The sequence below is a fragment of the Gallus gallus genome, chromosome 4 (genome assembly GCF_016699485.2).
Source record: "Gallus gallus isolate bGalGal1 chromosome 4, bGalGal1.mat.broiler.GRCg7b, whole genome shotgun sequence".
Taxonomy (NCBI): Eukaryota; Metazoa; Chordata; class Aves; order Galliformes; family Phasianidae; genus Gallus; species Gallus gallus.
Window position 1 is genome coordinate 45,764,965 of NC_052535.1, and position 27,752 is coordinate 45,792,716.

The window sequence follows — 27,752 nt, forward strand, 5'->3', positions numbered from 1 at the left end:
TTGGCTGCTTTCTATTAATGCCATTAAATGGAATATGCTGCCAATTTTTTTTTTCTTTCCTCCACACAAATTGGATTAGATGAAAAGCACATACTTTGCTGGAAAGCAGTACTTTGAAGTATTCTGTTTGTACATCAGAGAGAATCTTTCCCTTACAGACAGATGGTGGTTACCTGTACTTAAGATTCCAGCAGACAGTTATTCAGTTTCAATTAAAGACCGACTCATAAAAATCACAAAATCATTAAGGTAGGAAGAGACCACTAAGATCACCAAGTCAAACCGCAGCCCATCCCCACCATGCCCACTGACCATGTCCCTCAGCACCACGCCTCCATGGCTCTTGAACACCTCCAGGGACAGTGACTCCACCTCTTTTCATCTAGAGGACAAAAAGTACAAGCCAACAAGTTCAAGCTTGTATTTAAGCTGATTAAGATTAACATCAATTTTCAGGCATACATCAGGTTTTTCCTGGAAGTCACTTTGTGGATCTTTAAGATCTCTTCACCCTCAAATTCAAGTCCATAAACACACAGGTCACTGCTGTAGACTGGCAACTAAACAGGTGCCTAAGCCACAAATGCAGCCTAGACCAGATGAACTTGCCTATTCTTATTCATTTAGATACATATCAATGATGCTCCATCCATATAGGTTTGCTTCCAGAAACTCACTTTCTCAAGACTGAGACCTACAACAAGAAAGTAACACCTGGAAGCTCCTTGCTGCTACTCACAAACCACAGAAGTTACCCGTGGGCAGAAGGGAAAGCAAGAAATACATTTTCATTAGCTGCACATAAACAACAGCTGTATTGTGGGGGGATACTAAATGCTGATTTTTTTCAGCCACATGTCAAGCTGGATGGCTGACCTTTAGATCTAGCTTAATTATTGGCTTTCTAAAACACAATAGGCTGTCAGGAATAAGGTGACTACCAGAGGCAGCAGGTAAAAATCAACAAGGTAAAATCCTGTATCATCTCCAAGAGGCAAAAATTATATGGAATAATTAGAAATACGATGTCTTCATATGTTACGGGCTTGCTCACTTCTTTGCTTTGCCTCCTGTAATTAACTAGATCTATTACTATCCACACCTGCATCTTTAGTAAACAGATCTGCCATCTTTGTCAGATCCTCCAAGATATTTCACGGATATCAGAGCAAAAGATTATGTTTAATGATAATAGGGAATCAATGAAAAGTCACTAACTTTGACTATAATAGCTGTGTATTGTTTCTTTATCCTCTGCTTTCTCTCACACAAGCACTGTGTGCCTGTAGGCAGCTGATACAGGTTGGCAGAGAGCTTACCTCACACTCACACAGATAGTTATAAGCTTCAATTTAGACTAATACCAAAGTGCTGGTCAATGTACATGCATACTTCAGTAAATATGTTGTAGCTGCTTGTAATACTAACAGCACGTTACAAAAAGTCAAGAGTATTTACTGATAGTTTAGATATAAACAGATGTTATTTCTTCATTGACTCCTGTCGTGCAGTCACTCTCAGATTAAAATCTGACATCATCTCATTTTTCTGAATTTCAGTTCCATTCACATCTCCATCACTTCCAAACATACAAACGTCACTGTATAATTTTCAATACAAACTGAACAAAACCCAAGCCCCAAACACAGAGCAGAATGGTTCTCAAGCATCTACTGAATTCACACCATAAACTGCAATCTGCATTTCCCACATTCACATTAGGGCTAGGAAGATAAACTCACTGGCTCACTCCGTCCACTCGTGCTCAAGTTCTCCTACCTTCTGTAAATGCACACAGTATTTCTCAAGATGAGAAACTGTAGCTCTCGGTCTGCTTCCAAGCACAACCAGCCAACAAGCAAAATACTAATTTCAACTCAATTCAGGGGGAAAATAAAAAAAACATACATCTTATGAACTCTTCCATTTTCTATTACATTACTGTCTAAATGAATCATATCTAGTAATGAATAAACCGTTATTTGTCCCGAACACAAATCCAATAGTATGCTAGTATAATAATGACATAATGCTGCGCTCTACTTCCTAACGATATCCTCATACACTGGAAATTGATCCTATCACTTGACTTCTTCACTTCAGCTCTCCACTGAAAGCACACCAGGGCTCCTAGAAGGTCACAGTAATTTTCTTACTCAATTGAACGCAGCAGATCCTTCTACGTACTTAGAGGAAAAAAGCATTGCCATACACGGTGTTAAACTTAGGATATTTCAGCAACCAATATTTGTACAATTTGAGATACTGACTGAACATTATTTGGGTTGGTCCATTCATTTGCCAAGCCTACCAGAAACAAACCTTTTCATCTGTGGCCATCTTCATAAACTACTTCACACTTATGTGGTAAACTCAAGCAAACTCTTACCTATTGATATCAACCACTACCATATTCAAAGAAATCAGAAGGTTAGAATATCCACCTCCATCTCGCAAAAGGGATGCAAGCAAAGTGATAACATCTTCTGAAGTCACTTCTAAAGTAATGGCAGAGAGATTAAAAATTGTGCTCCATAGTGCTTCGTAATGCTCCGTGCAATACAGCATTGTGTCACCTCTCAAAAAGCAATGACACCCTCATATGCAAACATGCTGCCAGATGTCAAGTGCTAGGAAGAAGAGCTGTACTTCCCAAAACCCAGGCGGGCTCAAACACTTTTGTTTTGATGGCTGCCTTTCCAACTCTTGATTATCAGAACACTAAGAGATGCATTTGCTTCCCAGAAATTATTAGTTACTTCATAAAACGTTCACACTAATGTATACTGTGTAAATACACCATAGATTTAGTTAACCTATGCTGTCTGGCAGTGTTTTAGGAGGAAACAGTTACCAAGGCTATCACATGAAAATGATGCTCTGAAAGCAGCATAAACAGGTACTTTCTTTGGGAACAACTACCTCAAGACTATTTTCTTAACACGTGCACCATAACGCGTGCTGTAAGCTTGACAAATTGCTATGGCCTTTACCATGCAGGAAGCTGGATTAATGGGTTCTACATCTCTCAAGTCACTGTTAAAATCCACATAAACGTAAACCACCAAAAATGTAATAGACAAAGATATGAGCGTGATATATATTCAAATATCCGCACAGACATAATTCACAGAGCATTTTCTAAAGTCACAGATGGGGATGATCAACAACTACCACACTCCTGAAGGTGCTAGCACAAGATTTCTCAACTTATTATCAGAGGGGCACAGATGCGCCCTGAGCTAAGCAGCAGAAGTTATTTACTCTGTTCTTATGGCACTCTAGAGATAGACAGCCCTAAAGCATGCCTGTCAAAAAGCTAAATAAATAAGAAAGTAGATGAACATTAAGGAGCAGTAAATTACCACAACAGAAACAGGCAGCAAACTGAAGTCTAATCTACATTACAGATGGCAAGGTTTCCAGGCTACAGTCTTAGGGGATTTCCTATCTGTAAAGACACAAAGTAGAAATACTCCAATATTTTAAATAATAAGGTAAGTACATCAGACTGCTTTTTTGCCACTTGAGCTTCATTTGGACTACTCTCCCTTGAAAACGTTGTAATGAGAAAACCTGACTGGGAAAAGGAAACTTTAGAGATCGTATGGAACCATACAACTGCCAAGGCCTGACTCGGTTCTGCATTCACAGTAAACAAAATCTCAAGTTTAACAGAGCCCACAACAGAGAGAGGGAGAGGTTTCTTAAAACACGAGACAACTCTGCTCACATTAACTTAGGACTGTCACTTACCAGTGGCTTGATTTCATCTTCATCTTTAAAATAATAAAGCTGGTCCCCTTTGAGGACAAACCAGCGTGTGTGCCAGGTCTTGACGAAGCCCCCTTGCTTTCGCAGCCATCCACACTTGATGGTGCCGTGCCGCCCTTGGCTCACTGAGGGCATCTCTGCAGAGCCGTTGTGTTCATCCATACTGGATCTGAGCAACTCTCCTGCCCAGAAAAGGAAAAGGGAAAAAAGTCAGATCACAAGTCAAGCAGTAACGTGTTCCTTTCAAAAGAACTGGAAAACAATCAAGCCCTGACTGGCACCCATCAGCTGAGCAAGTACTGCTCACCTACAAGAGACTGTAATAACGATGAAACGAATTGTTAAAAAAAAACAGGAAAGAGGCAAAAGATTTTTTTCAGCTAGTGTAAGATATCTTAATTAGCACTGAGGAAGACATCGGCTTTCTTCTCGAGGTCAGAGGTTTATGGGCAGTAAGAAGCAATGAGTTGACAGTACATCTTCACGCTAAGGCAGGCAGAATGCTTCCTACTACTCACTCCCCATTCAGCATTATCTGACAGATATCTCTACCAGATAATCCAGCTTTTTTTTTTTTAATAAAGCAGTAAAATTAATCTCTGGTATGGTGGACAGTAAATAATTAGACGTCCCATCACATAACCAATCTCCTAACTGGAATTATCACAGATTAGAATCATAGACTCATTTAGATTGAAAAAGACCTCTAAGATCACCAAGTCCAATCATTATCCCAGTACTACCAAAATGATTATCTTGGACTACATGTTGCTCCTTGCTGCATCCCTGCAAAAAACCCAAACCTAGCTTCAGCCAGCATGACCTATTGCTGCCACTTAAGCCAGCCTCCAAGCAGAACCAAAAGAAAACCTTAGGTAATCACTTGTCTTAGCGCAGCGTTAAGGAAACCAGGTCCCCCTGGACCACAAACAGGAATCTGACCAAAGTCACGACCAATTTATCACTTGGGTGAAAGGCTTTTTTTGTTTCATTCCACAAAACACATCGCACCGGTGCTGACATCAGTACATGAGCTAAGTATTTAGCTAGACGAGCAAAGTGTTAATTGGCCTATATCTCCTTGCTGATAAAATATACCAAACTATTTCTGTAATACTAAAACAAATGAGGCACGGGACAGGCAACTTTCTATGAGCACTGAATTCTCACATGTGAGAGTAAGAATTCCTTTAAATTAAGGTGATTGTTGTAGTAGGCGCCTTGCGGGGCTACGGGATGTATGGGACAGGCCTCTCCCTAAGCATAGAGAGACAGTGCTATCGTGCTGACCTTGATGCAGAGAAAATAGAAGAAGGATGAGAAAAGAATGTGGAAATGGCCAAATAAGGCACAATGTTATCTGGTGTGAACCAATCAGAGTGGGACATGACAGCACGGTTATGTAGGTAAAAATGTATATAAGCTGTGTTTAGTAGTGAATAGACACCATTTTGCTGCTCATCATATTGGTGTGTGTCTGCAGTCATTTGGCCCTGATCAGGCTATTGATCAGTGCATGCAGAGGCCTAACACAGGTGGCTAACATCGTTGTTGCTGAAAGCAACAGGTGATATTCTATCTTTCAACACTTTCCATACAAACTATCATTATTTCTTTTATCAGTGATCTGACTCTCTTCAGCAGCTAGTTCCAGCCAGCCAACACATTTTTGTTATTATTATATTATTATATTTAGACATGAGACTAAGTTTATTTGTTGTTTTCCATCTCTCCTTTCAGAGTCTGCCTACTACCAACCAGACTGAATCAGAAATTCCAGCAGCTGGCTCACTTTCACTAGTTGTTTTTACAGCTGCTTCAACACCAAGATCATAAAAATAAACTGCAGTAATATCAGGGTACTGGCACCAACACAGAGAACAAGGTGCAAACAGTACGTAAATAACATACGACAGCGTGGAATTATACCAATGTGCTCCAAGCCCTCTTGCTCTCATGAGATGAGGTAGAAAGCCATACATTATGAAGCACTGAATGAGCATATTCCTCATGCTCATCTTCTGAACAGGAAATGCAACTTGTACTTTCTGCCAGAGTAAACTCTATCGACTTGGCCAGCCTTCAGGTTAGGTAATGACCAGAGTCAAAGAAATCCTACGCAGTCCATTCACTTGTGGCTGGCTGTGAGCAACATTCCCAGGCTTGCCTGGACATTGAGAGAGCAAATTAAAATACAAGGAAGATTCCAGCCTCAGCCCTTCTCACTACACTGGCTCAAAGATCAAGATCAATGCCTTGCTGAAGCAGAAAGGCTGTGCTGGTGCCATGCACACAGAGCAGGGAAGCATTTCTCCTCAGCTACTGCTCAGTTGATACTCGAAACATGGAATTGGGCAGCTCCCACCAAGTCTCAGCCTTTTGCCAGGAAATCATTGGAAAAAGTCATTAAAACACAACAAATCCAGCTACATTGAATAGTCACAGGACTGTAACAAGATACATTTGGCAGGAAACCCTGGTTTGCTGTATGATCTTATTCTCTCTGAAATTTCTCATGGCCTAGAGAACACATTTACAGCACACAAAGCTGCACCAGCTTTCGCTTCCAGTAACCCATCTCCATCCTTACCATCCACCACTCGCTGTACCATGTCCTTAGCAGACCAAGGTCAATCTGGCCCCAAACAAATCAAAGTGAGAAGCTCCAGAGCACTGGCCCCAACCACCTCCTCTGGTCCAACACAGTTCTGCTCCCCTTCCTCTCCTGTTGGCAAACACCACAAGTCTGCATGAAAGTTACTTATCCACACCAGAGGCATTGAGAGATACCCTGCAAAAGGCTCAGATTTTCCATCAACAGCAGACTTGGTTTTTTGATGAGAAAATATCTGCCATCTAAATATACACACATTTGTGTGCCAAAGTCATAAAAGTCTTTACGTCACAAGGGTGCTATATACAATTAGATTTCAATCTTTCAACACTTAAATGAGATATAGCTCATTTTCCAAGCAGTGTCTAATTTTGGGTTCCCTTCTGCTTATTTCCCCTGAGCCACACAAGCAAAGTGCTTAAACTTAAGGTTCTCAGCTTCTTTCAGGTACAGAGAGCTGCCTCCAAGCACAGAATTTCCTTTTGATTCTTCTTCGTTTGGTCTGGCTGAATAAAAACTTTTTAATACTGTTGAGTGAAGACCTTGTCAGCAGTTATTCAGGTGTCTTCAGATGTAGTGCAGGATCTCTGCGGCAATGCAGGACACGTTTGCGAGCAGCTGCTGTAGGAGGCAAAAGATTGTCCTACTTCTCCCTATCAGGGCACTTCAAGCCAGGCACTACTCATCAGTTGTGTACACAAAAGGAAAAAAACATGCTAAAGAGGTTAAAAAATACTCAAAGAGAAGAGCTGACATTCTACTAGTGCTTAGCAACCATTTTTACATTGCAAGGAGAGTTTCTCAAGTTCTGGTACAGCAAGGACAGATTTTGAAGCGCTCGTGCCTTGCACTTAATTCCAAAGCTGTGGCCACACACTTGCCAGTGGCTCTCCACCAAACACCTTTGGAACACAAATCATACTTTTATCCAGTAGGCTTCCTAAGACATCTGAGAGCCTTTTGTGCTACTGGCTGTAGCAGCCCTAATCAGACACATCCGGCCACTCTGAATTCCCCATTCTTATGTTTGTCCTATTAGGGACAGGCTGAAGATATTTTGCTTGAAATAATTCACTTCCAAGGCCTACATAATTAATTCTTAGGCAAGACTAAAGTCATGAAAGATGTGTCATCAGTGAGATTAGAGAAGGCCTCATCCACAGTCCAGCAAAGCCAACGGAAAGACATTTCTCATTGCATCTGGGGATTGATCCCAAAAAGATCCAATACTTTTGCCAAGACCTTGAGCTTGTTGTCAAATATAACACTTCAGTACAGAGGTTGAACTCAGCATACAAACTTTTCTAAGTATGCAGTTTACTTCCACAAATCCAAGCACCACTATAAAAAGCACAAATAAAATGGCACTAGAGGATTTTAAAAGACTATTTGAATGCATTCAAATCTTACTAAATTACAATTAATATCAATTACCAAATCCTCTTAGGATTCTTAGGGGAACAATGCCTGGAAACATCAATTTCTGTGTACGCATATATAACTTCTATGGTTATAGTGGGTGTTGGCTTAGATACACAGTCTAAGCCACATAAATGAGATCTGGATACCAGCAAGCTTCTCTATACCACCATCAGTGGTACCAGCAGCAATATCTGAATCTAGTCACTGAGGGACATTGAATAAACCTCCATCACAGGAATCACATAATGGATTAGAATCTCAGGCAGCTTGTGTTGTAATGTATTCAGGACAGCATTCAGCCCAAGCTGGTGGACAGGAAACTCAAGTGTGCCATGTGCCAGATGCTCTACAGCTGCTGCTAAAATAGCAAAGCAAAGGTAGTGGCTAGGTATTGAGCATGGCCTTTGATACAACATTCCGGTAAGTGAAGGTCTGATGAATCAGAACCTCTTGCCACTCATTTGATGTCCTTTCTGCAGCCAGCATTACAGGGAGCTCTGAACCACCCCTAAATGCATAATTTCTCTACTTGCCAAAATGTATTTCTTCTCCACAGAGCAGCAGAGTCATATGGGTTTCCTTGCTAGAGAGCGTACTTTGGTAACCTGATTATATCTTTCCGGGTATCCCCAGAACCTGTCAGCTCCTGCTACGGACTGCAAAGCAATTGCTGCAGCTCACCAACTACAGCATAGTACCATAAAAATGCACTTTGGGCAGTTGTTCCAAGGCTTGTTTCTACTGTTTAAATGCAATCTTCAGAGAGGCGATATTTATCCTTCCACCGCTGCTGCAGCAGCAGGAGGCACAATTAAACTGTACAGCTAAGAGCCCTTTGTTACACTCCTCTGACAACCATAAGCAATTCTGTTTTTCTCACCACACCTCCTAATCCAGCTATTTCTGAGTTAAAATGGACTCCATCTATAGAAGACTTGGGAAACCAGCACATACTTGCATACAGTTGGTCTAGCTATCTCTTCAAGTGCAGATGGCCTGAAACAGTCTGATTTAGCAGCAATTGCAGAGGTCACACCACTAAGAAGAGTTCTGAAAGCTTACAGAGCAAGTTGTAAGGATAACACCATCTCTGCTCCATTTCCGCAGGTGACTTATGACACATCAGGCTCTTCCTCACTTTGCAGCACACAGCTGCAGGACAAGGCTGACACTGCCAGCGTCAAAGAGGAAGTAAAGGTATGATGGAAGCAGAGCGGTCGCATCTTCCAGGTTTCTACCTGGGCTTCCACTTCAGGCTTGTTCTGTATAAGTGGTGATACTACGGAGAAATTCATACAGCAAGAAATCAGCCGTTACAATCTGGAAAAGCAGACAAAGCAACAGACTAGATTAGAGAAGAACCTCTGGTAGCTGAAGGGTCAAGCGATGTAAGACGGACAGAGAACTGCAGAACAGTTGGCAAGTCTCATGCTGAAATGCTGAGCAGCTAAAAGGTCAGAGAGCAAGTCAAAGACAGCATCTGGAAGAGCAAAAAGATCTTCCAGCTCCCAGATGTCACTCCCAACTAATGAGCTACACTGCCTCCAAGCATTTGACACTGAAAAACCCCAAATCCTGTTTACAGCTTCATACTTTACATAGAGAGAGTGATCACAAGGACAGCTTAAAAACAACATAATTCACACATGCCACTAGTGAATACTTCAGCATTTACAGCATCGTCTTACAAAAAGGAATTGATTAAGAGATCGGTCCAAACATGATTTCAGAACATAATCCTTCAAAGTATAAAAAAAATCTCTGGCACTACTCTTTGTTCTCAAAGACTGACAGCCAAAAGCATCTGGGTATGGAAGTCAGCAAGCTCTCAGACAGCGACTCGGCTGCATGCTCTGGTAGGAAATCCAACACAACTTTCCACGCTGTCCTTCTACTCTCACAGCAGTTCAGGCTTCCTCTGTTTCTTGTAAAACTGACCAAGAGAATTAAGACGCTGCAAATTACATTCACTAAAGTATGCAAGCAGGAGGAAAAAAAATATATACATGATTTAGTTTGTTAGCAGCAGCAGCAACCTCCTCCCAGATCTGCTGCAGTTAACTGCTTCCTCAATGCTTTCAACTCACTACTATTGTTATTCCCCTTCTTCATGAAGCGTGCTCCACAACTAGGTAGAGAAAAAAATTCCCCTGTAATCACCAGGTCCCCTTTGTGCCTGCACCAGCAGCATCCCAGGGGCAGCTCTAAGGGCACATGCATGCAGGCACATCATGTGCAGCACGCCTGCAAGCGAGCATGCTGGCAGCAGAGAAACCACCGTGGACTGTATGCAGGTAGCAAGCACCCATCCTCTTTTGCAGCATGGTCTCAGGACCACAAATTTGGGCAAGTCAGAATCAAAGGCTCAGGACTGACACACTCAGGAGTGCAGCCCCTTCCATTCCTACTCACTTCAGCAGCAGAGCCAATGTTTATATTCTCCCTGCACCACAGCCTCAGCAAGACCTAAACTTAACGTAGATTTACTTTTGAGCAGGAATCACTACAGCTCTAATGCTTTTCAGAAATGTTTTATGTAAATGGTAATTGCCTCTGTCATTCTGAAAACATTAACCATACAGATGAATTTCCACACTACAGAACTGGAGATAATACAGTCAACATTTTTAAAAGCATATGTATGTCTTTCCATGGAGAGAGCCAACACAAAATAAGCACCATTACTTTCTAGTTGGTATTTCCATCTTCAGCCCCTGGGAAAGCATTAATGTCTACTTCAAGTTACCATTTCACTTCTTTAAAACCAAATTTGCAGTAGAAACAGAGTCCAAAATCCCTCATATAGTGCAGAAAGCAGTACCAACTCTCATACCCTCTGAACTGTTTCAGTAAAAGAAAAAATGATGCTGCAGTACTACTGCTGATTAAGCCACTGTGGCACTGCCCTTTCCAGTAAAGCTCCCTGCTCACAGCATCCCCATCTTCATTAACATCTGGACAACGCTCTTAGAGGTCTCTTGCAACCTGACTGATTCTGTGATTCCTAAGCCAGCCTCAGGACATGCAGAGTCTTGACTCCCAAAGTCAAGTAGGCTGCAAAAGGAAAGGTGGTTGCATTAACCCCCAGACAGACACAAAGGAACACCACCACAAACACAGCAGGTCCTGAATCTGCAGGGATGGACTGAGGACATTCATGTTCACTTAGTTTAATTTGTTCAGCACCTCCTTTAAGAGTGGTGAGCTATCCGGGGGACATAAGTTCTCCCCTATTGTGAATGACAGCTCATTAACAGCATAAAACAACATTAAGCACAAAGTAGCATGATCTACCTTCTCCTACCAACTTCCCCCTTCACAGTAGGGAGGACCTGTGCTTTATAAGTCTTCATCTGCACAGCAGAGTGTATCAGCATGCCTAAGGGGAAGGATGTTACCAAAAGCACATCCAGAGGGACTTGCTATTTCACATTGCTGTAGTCAAAGCAACCAGGAACCTACATCCTTGCTCTCACTGCAGAGCCATTGCACTCTAGGATTGTTAGCAGCTCTCAGCAGTACATACATAACACTATCTCATTTTTCCCATCCCTTTGGTAGTCACCATTGAAGAAAAACAGGACCAAGTCAAATTCCTTTCTCAGTATAAATAATGAGGTTTTCTGTCTCTCATCTATTATCAAAACTGTCATTGCAAAAAAATATTAATTTCAGGAAGATCACATTTTTTCCACACCTGTAACCTTTATGCTATCCACAACCTGTACCAATGCCATCCCACACTTCAAAAGCAATGTGTTTATCAGTGCAGGATACCAGCAGAAGTTTAAATCAGTACCCCAAGCAGCTCCCTTATTTGCCTAAGCACGTAAATAGAGATTTTAGTAAAACAGTGCATTTTGGAAGGTATGAATTCTGTGAGGTGATTGCTAAGTGCAGTCATCAGCAGCACAGATTATTCCATAATCAAATCTAGTGCAATAGAGTTGGGTACAAGTTCCAGGTGTGACTTCCACTACTTTAAAACCATATGTGATGTACAAGTTTTCCCATGGAACTCTATAGCCAACCTTTAGAACAGAAAGAAGAGATGCCAGCATAAGGGATTTTAACTCAAATATCTTCATCCTTGGTTGTTCTCCGCATCTGCAACCCGAGCAGCACTCTGCAGGCACTGGATTGTGGTAAACTCATGATTTCAGAGAGAACTCCAGAGAAGGAAAGAGGGAAGGCACACTGATTATGCACGTGTGGGCACAAAGTCATTTCAGGGGGTCCTAAACCCTCCTCACTTGCAATGGCTTTAAGTACTGCCAGGAATGTATCATCTTATGCTTCACTGAAAACTTGCGCTAATGAAAAAACACTACATATTGCAAAGCAATACAGTCTCACTGATAACAGATTGTTTGCTACCATTTTTATCCTCTGAATACCTCATTATTTTTTCATGCAGCTGTTCCTCCAAGTTAGAAGGTAAAATATCCTGGTAGCAAGCCTGTAGGGGACAATTCTGCTTATGAAAATTGTCTTGCTTGTACCAGCTTGAGTTATCCCTTATATAAATTTAAGAACCAAGTTTGATCAGAACAGATACAAACTTAAGATTTTTCAGCATATCTCCCAATAGACACAGTGGTTCAAGACTGTACTTAGTCTTTCATAAATGCAAAAACGTAACTGACTTACTAAGAAACTAAGCCAACTAGTGAAAAGAGTGGATAACACTGCATCAACAACTGCATTTTCCAGAATAAAAGACAAAGACACTGGTACTTAGGAGCCTGCAGAACAGGTGTCCTTAACAGAAATAGAAATGTGAAGAAAAAGTAATTTTATAGTCTTGGTCTCTTTGAAGACCTAAGATTACTGGTGCCATTTCAATACTAAGAGTAAGCATCAACACATCTTAGACATTGCATTTCTTAACTAAACGTTCAAGTACCTAGAAAGTTTCCAAAGTTTCAAAAATAGCTTTAGACAAAATACTCAGATTCAGCAGGCTGAGAAACAGTCAAGCATAGCTGACAAATGTCAGACTTATTTTGTTGACTGCATTCAGCTTCCCTGACAATAAGCTGGTAAAGATATCTGGAGGAAATGCATACAAAATCACAGCAATGCTTAGCAGCACCAACTCTTCTGAAATCTTAAAAGCTCTTGAGCTCTTGTTGGAGAAGTTTGCCCCTTAGGATGGGGAAATTTGCCACATACTTCAGTGAAATGACAATGAAATCATCTAGGTTGCTAGGCTGGATGTGGCTCTGGGCAGCCTGGTGTAGTGGTTGGCAACCCTGCACACAGCAGGGGAGTTGAAACTCAATGATCATTGTGGTCCTTTTCAACCCAGGCCATTCTATGATTCTGTGATTTACGACTCTAATCTACTCCATCAAGGCCAGCCTAAGAGTCCAAACACACAATATAAAGACATCAAACTATCACATGCTTTTTCACTGGACATGGGAGATCATCACGGACTTCAGGTAATCATGCAGGTGCATACAGAGAGCAGTGGCAGGACAGTAGTGAGCTCCTCCACACTACATAGGCTGAGCAGAACAACAGCTAGTAGCTCTGAAATCAGCCCACCGCACCCCCGGGCTCAGCCCATGCTGCAGAGATGTGGACAATAGCCTATAAATAGATAAAAGAAACTACAATGTGGAAATCCTCTCTGTTGTGCGCACAGAGGAACAACTCCAATGCAGTCCTTTCATTTGCAGTGAACTTGCAGCTATATTTCAACAGGAATAAAAATATGTTTCCGGCATTCCAGCCCTCTGCTAAATTAGACACAGATGATGGAGATTTTTTCCAAACATATGGAAGACAACGCAGCTGAAATCTCAGCCAGGCCTTGAGATCCTGTACATAAAGCACCAAGCTTTCTACAGCACAAAAGAGATCTAGAAGGCTACTACTGTGCTTTCATTCTGTACCATGATTTAGGATGATATTATGAGACTGAAATGTTAAAAGAAAGTAATAGAAGCCTTTCAAGTGCCCTCAAAGTCAGATGTCTGTGTGTCATGTATCTGGACAACTTCTGCTTTCAATGGAAGCCTGATCTCCACTTCAAAGGGAGGAAATTAGACAAAAGGGGAAAGAATGTACACCTAAGTGCTGGCAGCCACAGGAAACCCAAGACCAAAGGGCCAATTCCATCAATTTCCCAACACTCTCAAGACACACCAAAGCCTACAAGATCCTTAACCAAGAGCAATTGAAGGCCCAAGCTCTTGCACTCCTCCATCTCTGCCACCAGTTTATAGTCTTTGCTCAATTATTTGAATAATCACAGCATAGAAACATGAATACTGCACATACATTGCTAATATCCATTGCTAACGTAACTTCTGGTTATTGCTGCAGTATGTAGCTTCAACGCTTGGGATCTTCCAAAGAACGTGAATTCTGCATGTGATATCTTCCTCTGCTATTTTCTGCTTGTTTCACAATTGCCTATGAACACTACAGGATGGTGTTCACAGGAAATGCTTGAAATGTTCTCTAAGGAGCACCCATTTCTGGCTTGAGAGCCACAGAAGCTTTGTGAATGGCCTTAAAGCCAAATAATTACAGAAGATACACAAGATTTCCACGCAACCAAGCACTTTGGTTTTCAAATATTATTAAATACTTCACTAGGACTATTGACCAGAGTACGTTATGTTAAGTAGGACTAGGACCAGAGAGTTAATGATCTAGCCATACAGAGCTCTTCTCAGTAACATGATTTCTGTATGTGTGTACATAACCAAAGATGTTGGGTGTTAGCAAAGTCTTCCTGTTCTAGTACTGCTGGTGCACATACCATTAAAAAACCACGCACTGTAAGCAGATGGCCTGTCTGTAATGCCTTTCTTTTATTGAGGGGCCCAAAACTGAACGCAATACTCAAGGTGTGGCCTCACCAGTGCTGAGTACAGGGGGATGGTTACCTCCCTGCTTCTGCTGGCCACACTATTTCTAATGCAGATCAGGATGGCATTGGCTCTCTTGCACAGAACTTTGCAGAAGCAGATGGAATAACTGGGTTAACATCCAAGAATTTTTCCAATGGACCTGTCACTGAAAAATCATGCACAGAACAAAAAAAGTGAATAAACAAAGATGTATAGCCTCTCTGTTTTAAATTGTTTTTCCAACCCTGAAATGCTTATGAACCATTTAGTAGGAGTCTGAAAAAGGTACCCAAGAGAAGCACTTAACTTTCCCTGTGATGTTTACTCAAGACAAGTTCTGCAAGAAGGAACCAACAAAGGAACTGAGGAACAAAACACACACATCAATTTTGGAGCCTGGTCATTGTCTGTTCAAGCCCGAATCCATCACACAGCAAGGGTCAAGTCCTCTCTGAAGAGATCTACTTTTGCCAGGAGGACAAAATGAGTCTAACAACCAACCTAATACTGACCCTACATATCCAGAGTCTACCACCAGTGCATCATCACAGAAAAAAGAGGTGACTCAAAGCCTAGAGAAAACATCACAGCCAGCTCTTTCAGCCTAGAAGAGAATGAGACAGTAGTAGGAAAAGAAAAAAACAGCTCTTTCATAGTATTATAGAGGCAATTTTTACACGTGATTTTAAATGAGCAACAATGTAAGCAGACATTTATCGTGTTGATTACTTGACACTGATATTTGGCAATAAATCTTTGTATGTGTGATTTACTGCCAAATTCATGTACAAGCTCAACTACGCATAACAGTTCCTGAGAAGATGAATAGCATCATTTTAAGGTTGTTAAAGCACAATTATGATCATACTCCAACCAATCCATACTGAAGTTTGAGCTTCACATTCCAAACCCCACACCTTTCTAAATATCTTCTCTTTTCAAATTTGATTTCAAGTCCTGTTTTTCATTAAAATTGGTGATTTCAGAAACATTCTAACACATGAAAATTCAATGCAGAGTATTATTACTTACATTAGATACTGTTTTACAATACATACGGAAAAACAAGCAATATCATTTTAATTTAAAACTAAAACACACCATATATATATCCCAGTAATGGTCACAATTACACAAATGAGCGTTTTCTGATGGGAAAAGTGTTCAGGAAAGTGGTTGACCACCAGCCCTGTTGCATTTAACACCCGAAGGAATATATGCACACATTTCCTAGAAATAGGAAACCAACAGCATTAAATGGTGGCAAACAGTTTCAATAATGCATCTTCTGTGCAGACAGAACACTACCCTTATACTTGGAACACGCAGGCAGAAATCTGACCCTGTACCCGTGTCACGCTTAATATGAAGGACTAAGTCGCGGTTTATCCCTTTTATTACTCAACTGAGAAGCACACAAAGCAAAAGAGAAATAGAAGGGAACTGAGATGTCACCACAGTGGACAGACGAAAGGAAATCTAGACACATCTGGATGTTATGAAAGCAACATATTTTCAACATGACTTCCCATTCTTCTCTCTGGCAAATGTGTATTGTATGTGCTAAAATCAAATCCCGGGTTATGTGAATTACAGTTCAGAAATACAAAATACCCCACAAGAACGGGCAAACTTTTGCTGGTGAAAACAAAAAGCCCATGATAAACAGCATAGCACATGATAAAAAGAGTTTTAAAAGGAAGAGATTTCAATACATCATTCCAAAACAAAGCTGTTCTAGCATCCTCCATGTGGTTCAATGTACAGTTATACTTGTGCAGAAGAAGGAAGGACACAAGCAGCTCTCGCAGCAGTATAACACCTCCTGAGAGACTGCTGCAGAGTCTGTGGTTCCCCAGCAAAGATCCCACATCTGGGCTTTAAGGGGGCATCCATCCAGAATGCACCTCAGGGCCCCAATTTTCATTCACGCAGCCCTGCAATAAAGGTCATTCCATGCAAACTTTTAAAGCTCCAGTCTGCAAAGCAAAGCCTTAGCAAGCTGTCTTGGCACCCCTAAAGAAAAGGCTTCAATACAGTCGTTTGGAAGTGATGAAACATTTTACACAACCCAGACTTAATCCAAGCTACTCCAGAGTTTCCCTTTCGGTCCTAAGGAAATGGTTGCTCTTGGATAGAAGCATAACTTCAAGACGTAAAAGATTATTTGATCCTCAAGAGAAGCACAGGAATCACTTTTGATAGTCAAAGAACAAAGGGCACATTTATTTCAGCCTATTTCTTGCAAGAAATCCACATTTTGAAAACACATTTTGTCTTCTCTAATTAAAATAGTCTGAAAGGAATACAAAGTAGACATAGATCTCTCCCCATTACTGTTTCCTAACAGCAGTAATATGTAACGAATTATTTCCAAACTTGCTCTCCAATTCAATCTGAAAAGTAATAAATCATACCAACCTATTAGCAGCTTACTTTGGGTGTTTGATTTTTCTCCACTGGAGACAGAGACAGCTTGGAAGGCATTCAGGGCAGAGGAATGAAGATGAGCATTTGGTTGTACTGACGCCGTGACAGCCAAGAAAAGAATACGAAACATTCCACAGATGTTTCGAGGGTGCAAACAGTAAGGAGAAAACAACAACTTAAAGGGAAAGATGACAGACATCGATGCACTGAGGCAGGCAGGGCAGTGGCTCGTGAAGTACATGAGCCATGTCTATTGGCTGCTCTATAGACTAGTGGAGTCATCTTCCCACAGCACGTGCAAGCAAGCAAACGCTGCTTCATTTAGGTAGCAGAGATAAAAAACATGCTCCCATGTCTCAGCAAAAGCCCTCCTGCATCTCTCCGCTGCTTCAGAGCAAGAAACACAGGCACTGTGGGAATAAGCATGGTTACTTTTTCCATGGTCCACCTTCATCCATATACATACTAAGAAAAAAATGTTCTGATCATATTCACACAACTTCATGATCAGCTACCATAAACCCAAAGCTTCTGTGATGATCCCATACATAAAACACATCTATAATCTGAAAATAGGATTATTTTACTGTTTACCAAACAATTTCCCAGCATTGCTACAGCCAATTGCTTAAGTTTCCCAGAGGTTTGAGGTTTGCATGGTTTCTCATCAGGATCACAGTTTTAGATGTTGTTTCAGTGTTACAAAAACACAGCAGTTCAGGTCAAAGCATCTTAGTACTCCTCACTGCTAATTATTTCTATCGCCCAGATGAGGAAAAAAAAAAACACAAGTCAAAATTATTTTTACAACATTTTGTACAAAGGCAACAGCAAGCCTGCACAGGCTAAAACACCTTTGGGCATTGAAGCCAATCCCTGCCGCAAGCAGGCTGCCAAGACATCACCAGCCACACTTAGGGCAAATGCTCCAAGCCCTGTGCTAAGAGCTGCTGTGAGAGAAAGGGATGTTCAACGGCTCTAACAAAGCACTGTGGATCATGGCACCCATCCCAAACCTGTTGATGCACTGGTGTGCCCCCTGAATAAGTACATATATATTTTATTCTAGCCCACTGCAATGAGCGCCAGCTTGTAGGTAGGCTATGAACGCACGGACACTTGGAAGCTTCTTTGCCTGCTGATATCACCAGATAACTTTATTTACTCAAAATTTGCCAACCCTGCACAGACACAAAAGGACTGGTGAGAATATGGCTCTCCAGAACAATGATAAAAATCAGCTCCTATAATAGCGTTTGTATTTAGCCATCACAAGAGCTTGTGAGAATTTATTGCATCTCAACAATAAAACATTTCTGAAGAACAGCTTCTCTGTATTAGCTGCAGAAAGCAACAGGAGCACTAGCATAACTATGCAAAAAAAAAAAAGCACAAGTTGCCCTGTAGATCTTAGCCCTGAATTAATTACTACTGAATAAGGAGTGAGGCGTTCGCAACATACTTCACAACTTGCTATGCTTAAGCCTATTAGCATGGCTTTTAAAACGCTGCAACATACACAAAACGAGAACAGGAAATTAAGGACGGCCCACTGAAAGAGGGTTTCATTTTAAGCACTGCTCAGAACAACTGGCAGCTTCAAGTTCAGCAGCTCGCCGTTACACTGAAGGCAGTTCACAAGGCACTGCAGTGGGGAGCATCTGTAATCACTTAATTCATTTCACTCCTTTGTTCCCCCACTCACCGCAGCATTTTTGTGAAGTGCCACCCTGAGCTATTCAACGAAGTTTTCTTGAATTCTGCATCAGATAAAAATCTAGAGTTGCTCTTGCTTGTGCTTGATGTTTGTGATCAATAACATGATCCTGTGTCTGTTCCCTGACTGATAGAATTCATTTTCCTGCAATCGTTCACTTACAGACTGTTCACATTTATCACCTCCTTCCCATAAACGCCTTACAAAGTTGAACAGCTGCACAGACAGGCATTTGTGCTGCCCAACGACAAAGCACGGCTATTAGCAGCAAGCAAACACACTGAAGACACGCAGCTTGGGTAAACTGAAGAGGTTTGAAAGCCTAGAGAGCCATGGCAATTACTCATTTTCTTCCACAGACTTATTCTTCCCCCAGCCCTACCGATGACATCATCCCATTTACACATCTCATCTGTACAGACAGAATGATATATGTCTAAACACAGTTCAGCAGCACTTCTCCAGGAGGCACTGATTCAGCACCCTGCTCTTCCTCTAACACCTTTCTCACATCCCACAGCCAACTGGCAGCAGCCACATTGGTAGATCCCTACTCTGTACGTCACATGTGCAATTACTTTCACTCATCTCCTTCCAACCAGGGCAATTCCATGGTGTTTTCTCAGCAACATGGGACAGACCGGAGGGTGCTGGCACACACACAGGCAGAAAAAGGCTAACGCTACAGAGAAGAACTTGTCTAGAAACTATCAAGAAGTACCTGTTGCTAAACAAAGCAAAACAGCATCATAAATCAACCCAACCTCTGAATATTTCATTTGTTAGCTGCAAAAAATGTTAATAAGGCAGTAATTAACTCACAAGGCAAAAGTTAATCCTAGGTGCTACCAGCAGAAAATGAATAACAACAGGCCCAGCGCAACAGCTTCAGGATCTCCAAGCCAAAGTAGCTCTGACTTTTCTTTCCACAAACAAAAATAGGTGCAGGAAAAACTCACTGTTCCCTTCTGGTGGGCTCCTTGACTGAGAAAAACCTGTTTATCAGGTGAATTCAATGCTACATCTGTGTTAAGACTGAGGCTTCCACCCCCTTCCTGATGTCCACTGCAACTTCAGAGGCCACAAGACTATTCAAGCAGGCTATCTCATGAAACTTTTCCAACTCCTCCACCTCCATTTCCCACTTCACAAAGCTCACAACTAAAACAACCAGGCATCCTAACATGGATGACCATGACCATGGATGGCCAAGCCCCTTTGTGTGCTGCTGTCCCAGGACAGGGGGGAATAATTGCCTTCCATCCTGCTGGAAACCAATACTCTTCTGATGGAAACCTGGGCAGAATCAGCCCCTTCACATATCGACTTCCAGAAAAAACACAGCCTCTTTCCTGAGGGATCTTTCAGCACCACCAAAAATATCACAACTTGCAGTTTAAAGATACTCTCTGAAGGGCTCTGTAAAATTTTAATAGGACTGGTTAAAAGGGGAAGAAATTGCAGGATCGTGTCATGATTTCCACAGTATTTTACTTTTTCCTACCTTAAGAGCCCTGAAAAATTGTACAAATGACAAACTAGCCAAAAGAACAACAGCTTCTTTTTGTTCCACTGTCAGCGAGCTCCAGAGCAGGCAGTTTGCTCCTATCAGTTTCCAAGCGATGTGTCTAAGCATCCAGGCTGCGCACAGCTAGGAGAGCCATTCAAGCCTTCTGGCTTTTAAATACATCCAGAAAGCTTGTTTAACAAGCCTATTTAGCACTGATTTATTTCTTTTTTCCAATAAGTCATCTTTTCAGTTTTGTGGTAAGACTTCAGCCCTGTCATTGTTAGTCCTCTATACTAGATGCCTAAGAAGCCGTGCTCCTGCCTGCTTCTAAACCCACAGCAAACTGTATTTTCCAGGTGCCCAGCAGCACTCTCAGCTTGTTTCTGAGCCCCTCTATGTTTAAGCCTAGCCATGAACTTCACGCTGACCTAAAAAGGACCCAGCAACAAATCAGTTTCTGAGCTCGCACCCCTTAGTCTGCACAAATCCTTTTAGCTGCACTGTTACACCACAGCCAGCATTCAACATGTGCTGGCTGAAGCTGTCAGCAATTTCCAAAAAGAAAGGTTCTAGACATGCTTGCTATTTGGCTTCCATCCTTTCAGGCAATTCCACAGTACCATCAGTTACTCGCAAGTGTGTGCAACACTTCATCCCCTGAAATCATGAAAAGGTGGGGATCACAAGTGAGAACAACCTTACGTACTGACATTAACCAAAACCTATTCTACCTTACCTACTGACCTACCCTCAAGAGCATCGGGTGGGTAAATGCAGGCCTTTCAACTCAAGCTGCACGTCATAATTTCTGAACAGCATAGTTTCCACGTAGGCAGGAAAGGAACAGCTGACAGGACAATTTCACCTACAGCATCCTAAAGTTCTACCGTACCAGGCCAGGAGGTTTCTCTATTGATAGTCAAAAAAGCAATTCTTGCTGGAAACTCCAGACCAACTAAACTTATACAGGTCATAATCTGACTAGCCTAGAAATTCCTTCATCAGAAGGTGTGGTTAATGTACCCCAGTTTTTTTCTGTGAGCATGCCACAGTTAAAATGGGCCAAAAGGGACCATTCTTTAAGCAAAGTTGTATTGTTTTTCTTTTACCCCTGCCTGTTCTTCCCAGATTTAATCACTTAAAAAACCAACAGTGAAAAACAGAAATTGTCTCTTGAGATGAAGAGCTGTGTGCCAGGTTTGCTACAGAATAGAACTTCATAAAGTTGTTAGCATGCAAATAGAAGTTCCTCAGGATACAAAGATTAATATTTAATGGGAACTATCACAGCACTTTGAGTACTTCAAGACTACGTTAACTAAGATGAACACAAACTGTACCTCACAAGGAACCTCTGACCCCCAGCTAGGGAGGAAAGGAGCAGCAAGGCCATGAACCAATAAGGTATGCAAATTTATATTCATGTTTAGAATGCTATTTAAGGCAACGTGGCAGAAGAAGCTGAACGGCCCACTGGTCTGTCAGACAGAGCAGTCCATCATGTGGCACCTCCAAGGTTCATAAGAAATGATACTTTCAACATGCTGGATCTTTTCAGCAAGAAGGAAGTACAAAAAGACAAACTAAAAAAAAATGAAATCAAATGACTCCACAGTAAGACTGTATCACAGTTATCACACAGCCTCTGCTCTGCCCCAAGAGCCACACTGTACAGAGATATGTTATATAATCTCTGGTATAAGAAGAGTATTACCAAGCTTCAAGTACCTTCATAAGGGAGAGGTATGACAGACCCAAGGCAAAGTTTCATTTCATCCATACGGAGTGCCACCAGCCTGGCCAGGACACCAAGCTAAAGACCTGAGAGTATTCTACTTAACACCACCTTGCACTGCCACAAAGGTGAGCAGAGCTACCAGAGCTCACAGGACAATTTTCAGCTCAGACCTACTCAAACCTCAACTTCTGCATGTATCAGAACAACCCAATTGCTCAGCCCGCAGTCCAGCAGCACTGTCAGCTTGTGAGCACAATCAGATCGGTTCCCTGCTTGCCCTACCTGTGCACAGCAGTGCCTCTCTGACACCTGCCCATTTTTCAGCTCCTCAGAAAAGCAGCTGAAGCGCCCCTCAGGCTCGCCTGCTGATACCCCTCAGCAACACTGCCCACAGCCCTTTCTTCCAGCTTTCCTCCTGCCACTGTAGCAGCATGACCTTTTCATTATTGCTTCCTCGTCCTGGACTCATTCAGTGCTTGCTATAATAGCACCGACTAGAAATTATTTCCTTCACTGGCTATTTCCATTAGGTATTGTACACTATTTTGTCACTACTTACCGGACACTTACGGAGCAACAATAACAAACGTGTCCTTGTGGCTAGGAGTGACACCATTTTCTATTACTCCCTAAGAAAAGGAAAAGAAGAAAAACTCACGTCTCAAAGCCTTTCTGCTCACACCGGGCGATGAATACCTCCGAAGCAGTGTCCCAGGAGTGACAACATCAAATAAGGTACAGACATCTGACGGGAGCCTCGGCATTTAGAATTGTTTTTCCTGATGCTAGCAGAGGATCACCCTGATGCTAAACTCCTGTTCTGCAGTTCTCCAGTTGCCAAGGGCAGGTATCGGGAGCTGTGAGCCTGCATTGTACAGCTCTGCTGCATGAAAGCTTAATCTCGTTATGTGATAAATAGTCTTGACACTGAACGTGCCATGCGGCGCACACTCAACTGGCTGCTTCAGTCCCTTCCCAGTGTGAGTCCCGCACAGCAAAGGGCAGCACCACAGCTGATGCTGCGTTGTTGTAGAGCCTAGGTAACAGCTGACCAGATCAGAGTTGAATTGCCACAGCAAGCAAACAGAATTGCTTGCAACATCAGTGTTGGGATATAGTAAATTCTTCAGAATTAGTCAGGTTCCCAGATGCAAACTCACGGTTGACTTGCTGCAGAACAGAACCCTCAGAGGGAAAATAATGAAAAAGATCCTACCGCGAGCAAGATAGGGGTTTGCTGCTGATTGCATTTTCATCCTGGCACATCATGTAACACATATGAAGTATTCCCGTGGTAAGGGACTATTCTGCTCTTTCACATCAGTTTATGCACATAGAGCACAACCTTCCAAATCATTAAACACAGCTTCTGAAGCCAGCCCCATGGTTACTTCCAGAATGAAAAAGCACTGTCGAAACAGCTGCTGTAGTATTTCCCCACACTGCACCCCCACAGTCCCCAGCCAGGAATTCCTGACTGCAAGAAACCTTTGTTTCACACCCCAGTTCACTCATGGACAGCCTATACCCATTTACTCCTGCATTACTATCTAAACTAACAGTGCCTTCCCACTTATGCTAGCTTACACAAAGCCCGTTCTGATTTCTTCATACAGACAAGCTTATACAGATAATAGAGCAACCCAAAAGCACCTAGTCCCTTTTGCTTACAAACAGATAAATGGTGATGGCTTCATATTATACAGCTATCTCCCCTGAACCGTGCTCCTGCACGGAGTGAAGGCACGTGAGCCACTGAACTCACTTGGAATCACATGGTTTCGATTACCACTCTCCATCTGCTTTTTTGTTCCCCCCTATTTTTTCTTTTTTAACATTCAGGGTTGAGCATCTAAGCCCATAGCTGCTACAAACTAAAGCAAGCTGACATCTCTTGTATTTAATTATTTCAGCAGTTTGGGCTTCAAGCTTCACAAACCCTACAGTAATGAGGACATGTTTCATAACAGTTGGGAGTCCTTCTCCACGTTAATAATTGCTTACTTTCAGGTGAATTCATTGACTTTTACCTAAACTGCATTTTAAATGCAACTTTCAAGTCTTCGGACCGCCATACAACAAAACTGTGTGCTTTTGCTATTTACAAAAATAAATAGTAGAAGGAACAGCACTGCAAGTAAACCTGTCTTACACAGCAAATACTGAAGGCTATTTTCCTGTACGGATAAAGAAAACTAGCTCCTAGCCTTACAACAGTTATTAATTTGCAAGGCAGCGTCACTACTACGTTTTCTTTCCAAAACTTGGTTTTTGGCCAAACTTCAGAGCTCACATGGAATTAAGCTTTTTGAGCAGGACTTCTCCCATTCACTTCTATACTCAACAAACTTCACATCAAGATTACTCAGATCAAAACACCGTGGGCTCCAGCAATGCTGATGATTAAGCTCCCCGCTACTCCGGAGAGCGCCATAACACCAAAGCCCATCTGCACATCTCACATTCTAGGAGACTCCTTTCAGCTCTGCTAAATGCAGAACCTCAGCAGGCTTTTCACTTGCAAGCCTAAGAACTCACAGTCCTTAAGAAAAAAAAAAAACAGTTGCATCACTACCTCCAATCCCCAAAATAGGTCTTCTGACACCTTTATTTATCTTAATGCTTAAAAGAAACTAGAGGAGGGGAGAAAAAAAAAGAGGAAAGTCTGTGGGAGCAGCTGCACAAATATTGTAGCTGCCAGAAACAGAGCTACTCATCCAGATTTCATGTTTTGTGTTGTGCAATACACTTCGCAGTGGATAACCACAGTGACTTCGCATGCACGTGACGCAGGGTTTTGATCTCAGTTGTGGCTGTGAGGCAAAAAGCTCCAGGCACAGAAGACAACACACTCAGGTCTGTGTGCCTAGAGAGCAGCTGGACACCCCAAGCCTTAGGGGAAAAACTCCCAGGTATAAAGGTTATAGAACAAATACACTGCCTCCAGTGACTTCTTGTGGACAACACCGTGGGACTACCGTAGAAAGCAAAGTTCCTCACGGCTCAAAGGATTTACATGAACTGTTTTCTCAACATGCTTCAAATCAATAAAAGTTCCTACCCATCCTAATGCCCACACATTTCCCACTGAAGAACAGCAAGCGTTCCAGGACAGCAAGGGTCTGTGCCAAACCGTCTGTTGCAATCATTCAGCTTCTTCAAACAAGAAGCAAAAAATATCAGGTTATTTTTCTCCCAGTTAATGAACTTCCAAACAAAACAGAACTGTGACAACAAACAGCAGCTACGATGGGCCAAAGTCACCCCTGCAGCCCAGCACGCTACCTTGGGCTGAAGTTTGTGTCTCAGTAACAAACAGAACTAACACAAGCACAGGATGTCACTCTCAACTAGCTACACTACGCCCTTAAAACTAGGTTTTCCCCTTACTAACCACAACTTCTTCCAGCAAACATTTGTGCATCTGAATTCTATCTTAAATCTTACGTGGACACAGTCCTACTTCCTCCCATTTGTTGCAAACCCACCACTTCTGCTCTTAGATATGCCCCTCTTAGGGCGCCTATACTGGAAGAAAAGTTGCCTCTTCTCTCAGGTAAGTAGCAATAGGGCAAAATGGAATGGCCTTAAGTTGCACCAGGAGAGATTCAGGTTGGATATCAGGAAACCACATCTTCTAAGAAGGAGTAGCGATGCAGTGGCACAGGCTGCCCAGGGAGGTGGTGCAGTCACTGTGCCTGGAGGTGTTCAGGAACCATGAAGATGTGGCAATGAGGGACGTGGTTAGTGGGCACGGTGGGGATGAGTTGGACTGGATGAACGTTTCCAACCCTAATGATTTTATGATTCTGTTACTCTATAAAATTGCCTGTTCACCCTCCCAGTGCCAAACTTTTTTGCTTCTATAGCACTTAATGTCTGCTCCGTCTGGCAGGCGAAGATCAGCAATCCAGTTAGATCTCCAAACTGCTCTAGAAGCGACAGCAAAGGTAGGGAAAGGACAGGAATAAACCAGTTAATTCTTGGAAGCAAATGACACAAAAAACACCTCTTCCAAAAAGATGCACTCTTCTTAACTGACATGACACTTAGCTGCGCAGAACTAAACATAGGAAGCAGAAAGGTATTTCATCACAAGAAGCTATATAAACACTGCCAAAGGAATTCAACACAAGTTGCTGAAATTTGTCTTGTTGGTCACAACACATAGAAGCCCCTCTAGATAAAAACAGTAATAAACTTGTTCTGATCACTGCAGTAAAGTTAACAGCACTGTGCTCCTTCAGTGCTCCCAGCCTGGTGAAGAGTAGCATTTTGATCAGAAGGGCCTAACAAAACCAGAGCTGGGCTGGACAAACAGAATGAACTCAAACAGTTAACAGGTAAATTGCAGACTGCGACAGCAAATGAGACACGATCTCAGTGCAGGTGGTTTGCAGTCTCAAGGGAACTCGCTTATTTTGATGCTTAGCCAGTGGCTTAGAAGTAGAAGTAGGAACTGTGCAGCTGACAAGTAGCAGGGAAGCTGCTAGAGACAAACAGGAAAGGCAGCTGACAGCCACCAGTCTGTGTGTGCATTCCTGTTCAACAGATGCACGAGTGGCAAAGGACTGACAATACCCAACAGTGCTGGGGGGGTCTGCTCAACACAACCACCCCATCACCACCAGGTGATTTAATGAGGATGGAGAAAAATTGCGGTATATATTTGTCTTGCAACAGGACTGTACCTGAAGTATCACCTCCAGTGAGGACATTCAAATGTTTAAGAGTGCTTCAGAGAACTGGAGAGCATTTTGAGGGCAGAATAAAGAAGTGGAGAATGCACTGATGGAACTGGGCTTTCCACTTGTAAAAAGAGAAGGTAAAGAGAAAGATAGTAACTCCATAGGGAGCAGAAACATGAAATGAGAAGGCTGTCAAACATACCAAAAGCTAGTAAGAACCAGAGCTGGTAGCTAAAGACAGTAGAACACAACAAGTAGTATAGCACATACTGTAAGGACTGATGACAACACTGAGTGAGTATACAGCAGAACACTGGGCTGATATTATCAGCTATTAGTAATAGGAAACCCCCACTCTGTGCTTTCCCCCACTGTTTTACTTGCCTGAGAATTTGAAGAGAATACATCCTTCACTTTTCTTCAGGTCTGACAGCTAACTTACAGTCTGTTCACCCATGGGAGAGTTCACAAATGCCAGCCCAGTGCTACAGTTTAACTGCCACAACCTGCACCAGTAATTTTTAAGAAGAAACTCAGGTCAGGCACTCCCCCCACCTAAGGTGTATGAAGCAAAGAAGTAGCAGCTCCAGGAAGAAAGCACATTTCTAAAGGCCATCCGGTCACCGTAAACACCAAGCAGCCTGCAGCGAAGACAGCTAAGTGTAATAGGATGCAAATCACTTCAAGCTACCCACTGTGAATTACAACTCTATTTCTCTCCAGCGTGTTTTAAAAATCACACACTGAATCAAGCAACAGGAGCTGAAGAGGTCCTGAGAGCTGCTATATGCTATATAGCTGCAACAGGAGCTCGCAGGGGATTTCTGTTTCTTGTTACTTCTCAAGACACGACCTCATCAGGAGTCCAAACCTATTACTTGGGAGGCAATTCTCTTGAAGGGATCTCCATTCCTGGCTCCCTGAACCCCATCTTCAGAAAACTGTGCCCAGCTTCAGGACCAGGAGTTAAAGCCACCTTCACACACTTAG

General features: G+C 42.3%; 1 protein-coding gene across 6 annotated transcripts in view; it reads right to left on the minus strand.

Annotated features, from left to right (window-relative positions):
• The window catches only part of ARHGAP24 (Rho GTPase activating protein 24), a 193,980-nt gene that overhangs the window by 125,111 nt on the left and 41,117 nt on the right, over positions 1–27,752 (minus strand). For 4 of the 6 annotated variants that reach the window (XM_046941322.1, XM_025149795.3, XM_420552.8 and 1 more), the window contains exon 2: positions 3,757–3,956. In XM_046941322.1, coding sequence (XP_046797278.1) covers positions 3,757–3,936 — 180 coding nt within the window. In that variant the 5' untranslated portion in view covers positions 3,937–3,956. Of the gene's footprint in view, positions 1–3,756; positions 3,957–22,732; positions 26,253–27,752 lie in introns of those variants that run through there. The other 2 variants (XM_046941321.1, XM_046941324.1) reach the window with 2 other exon arrangements.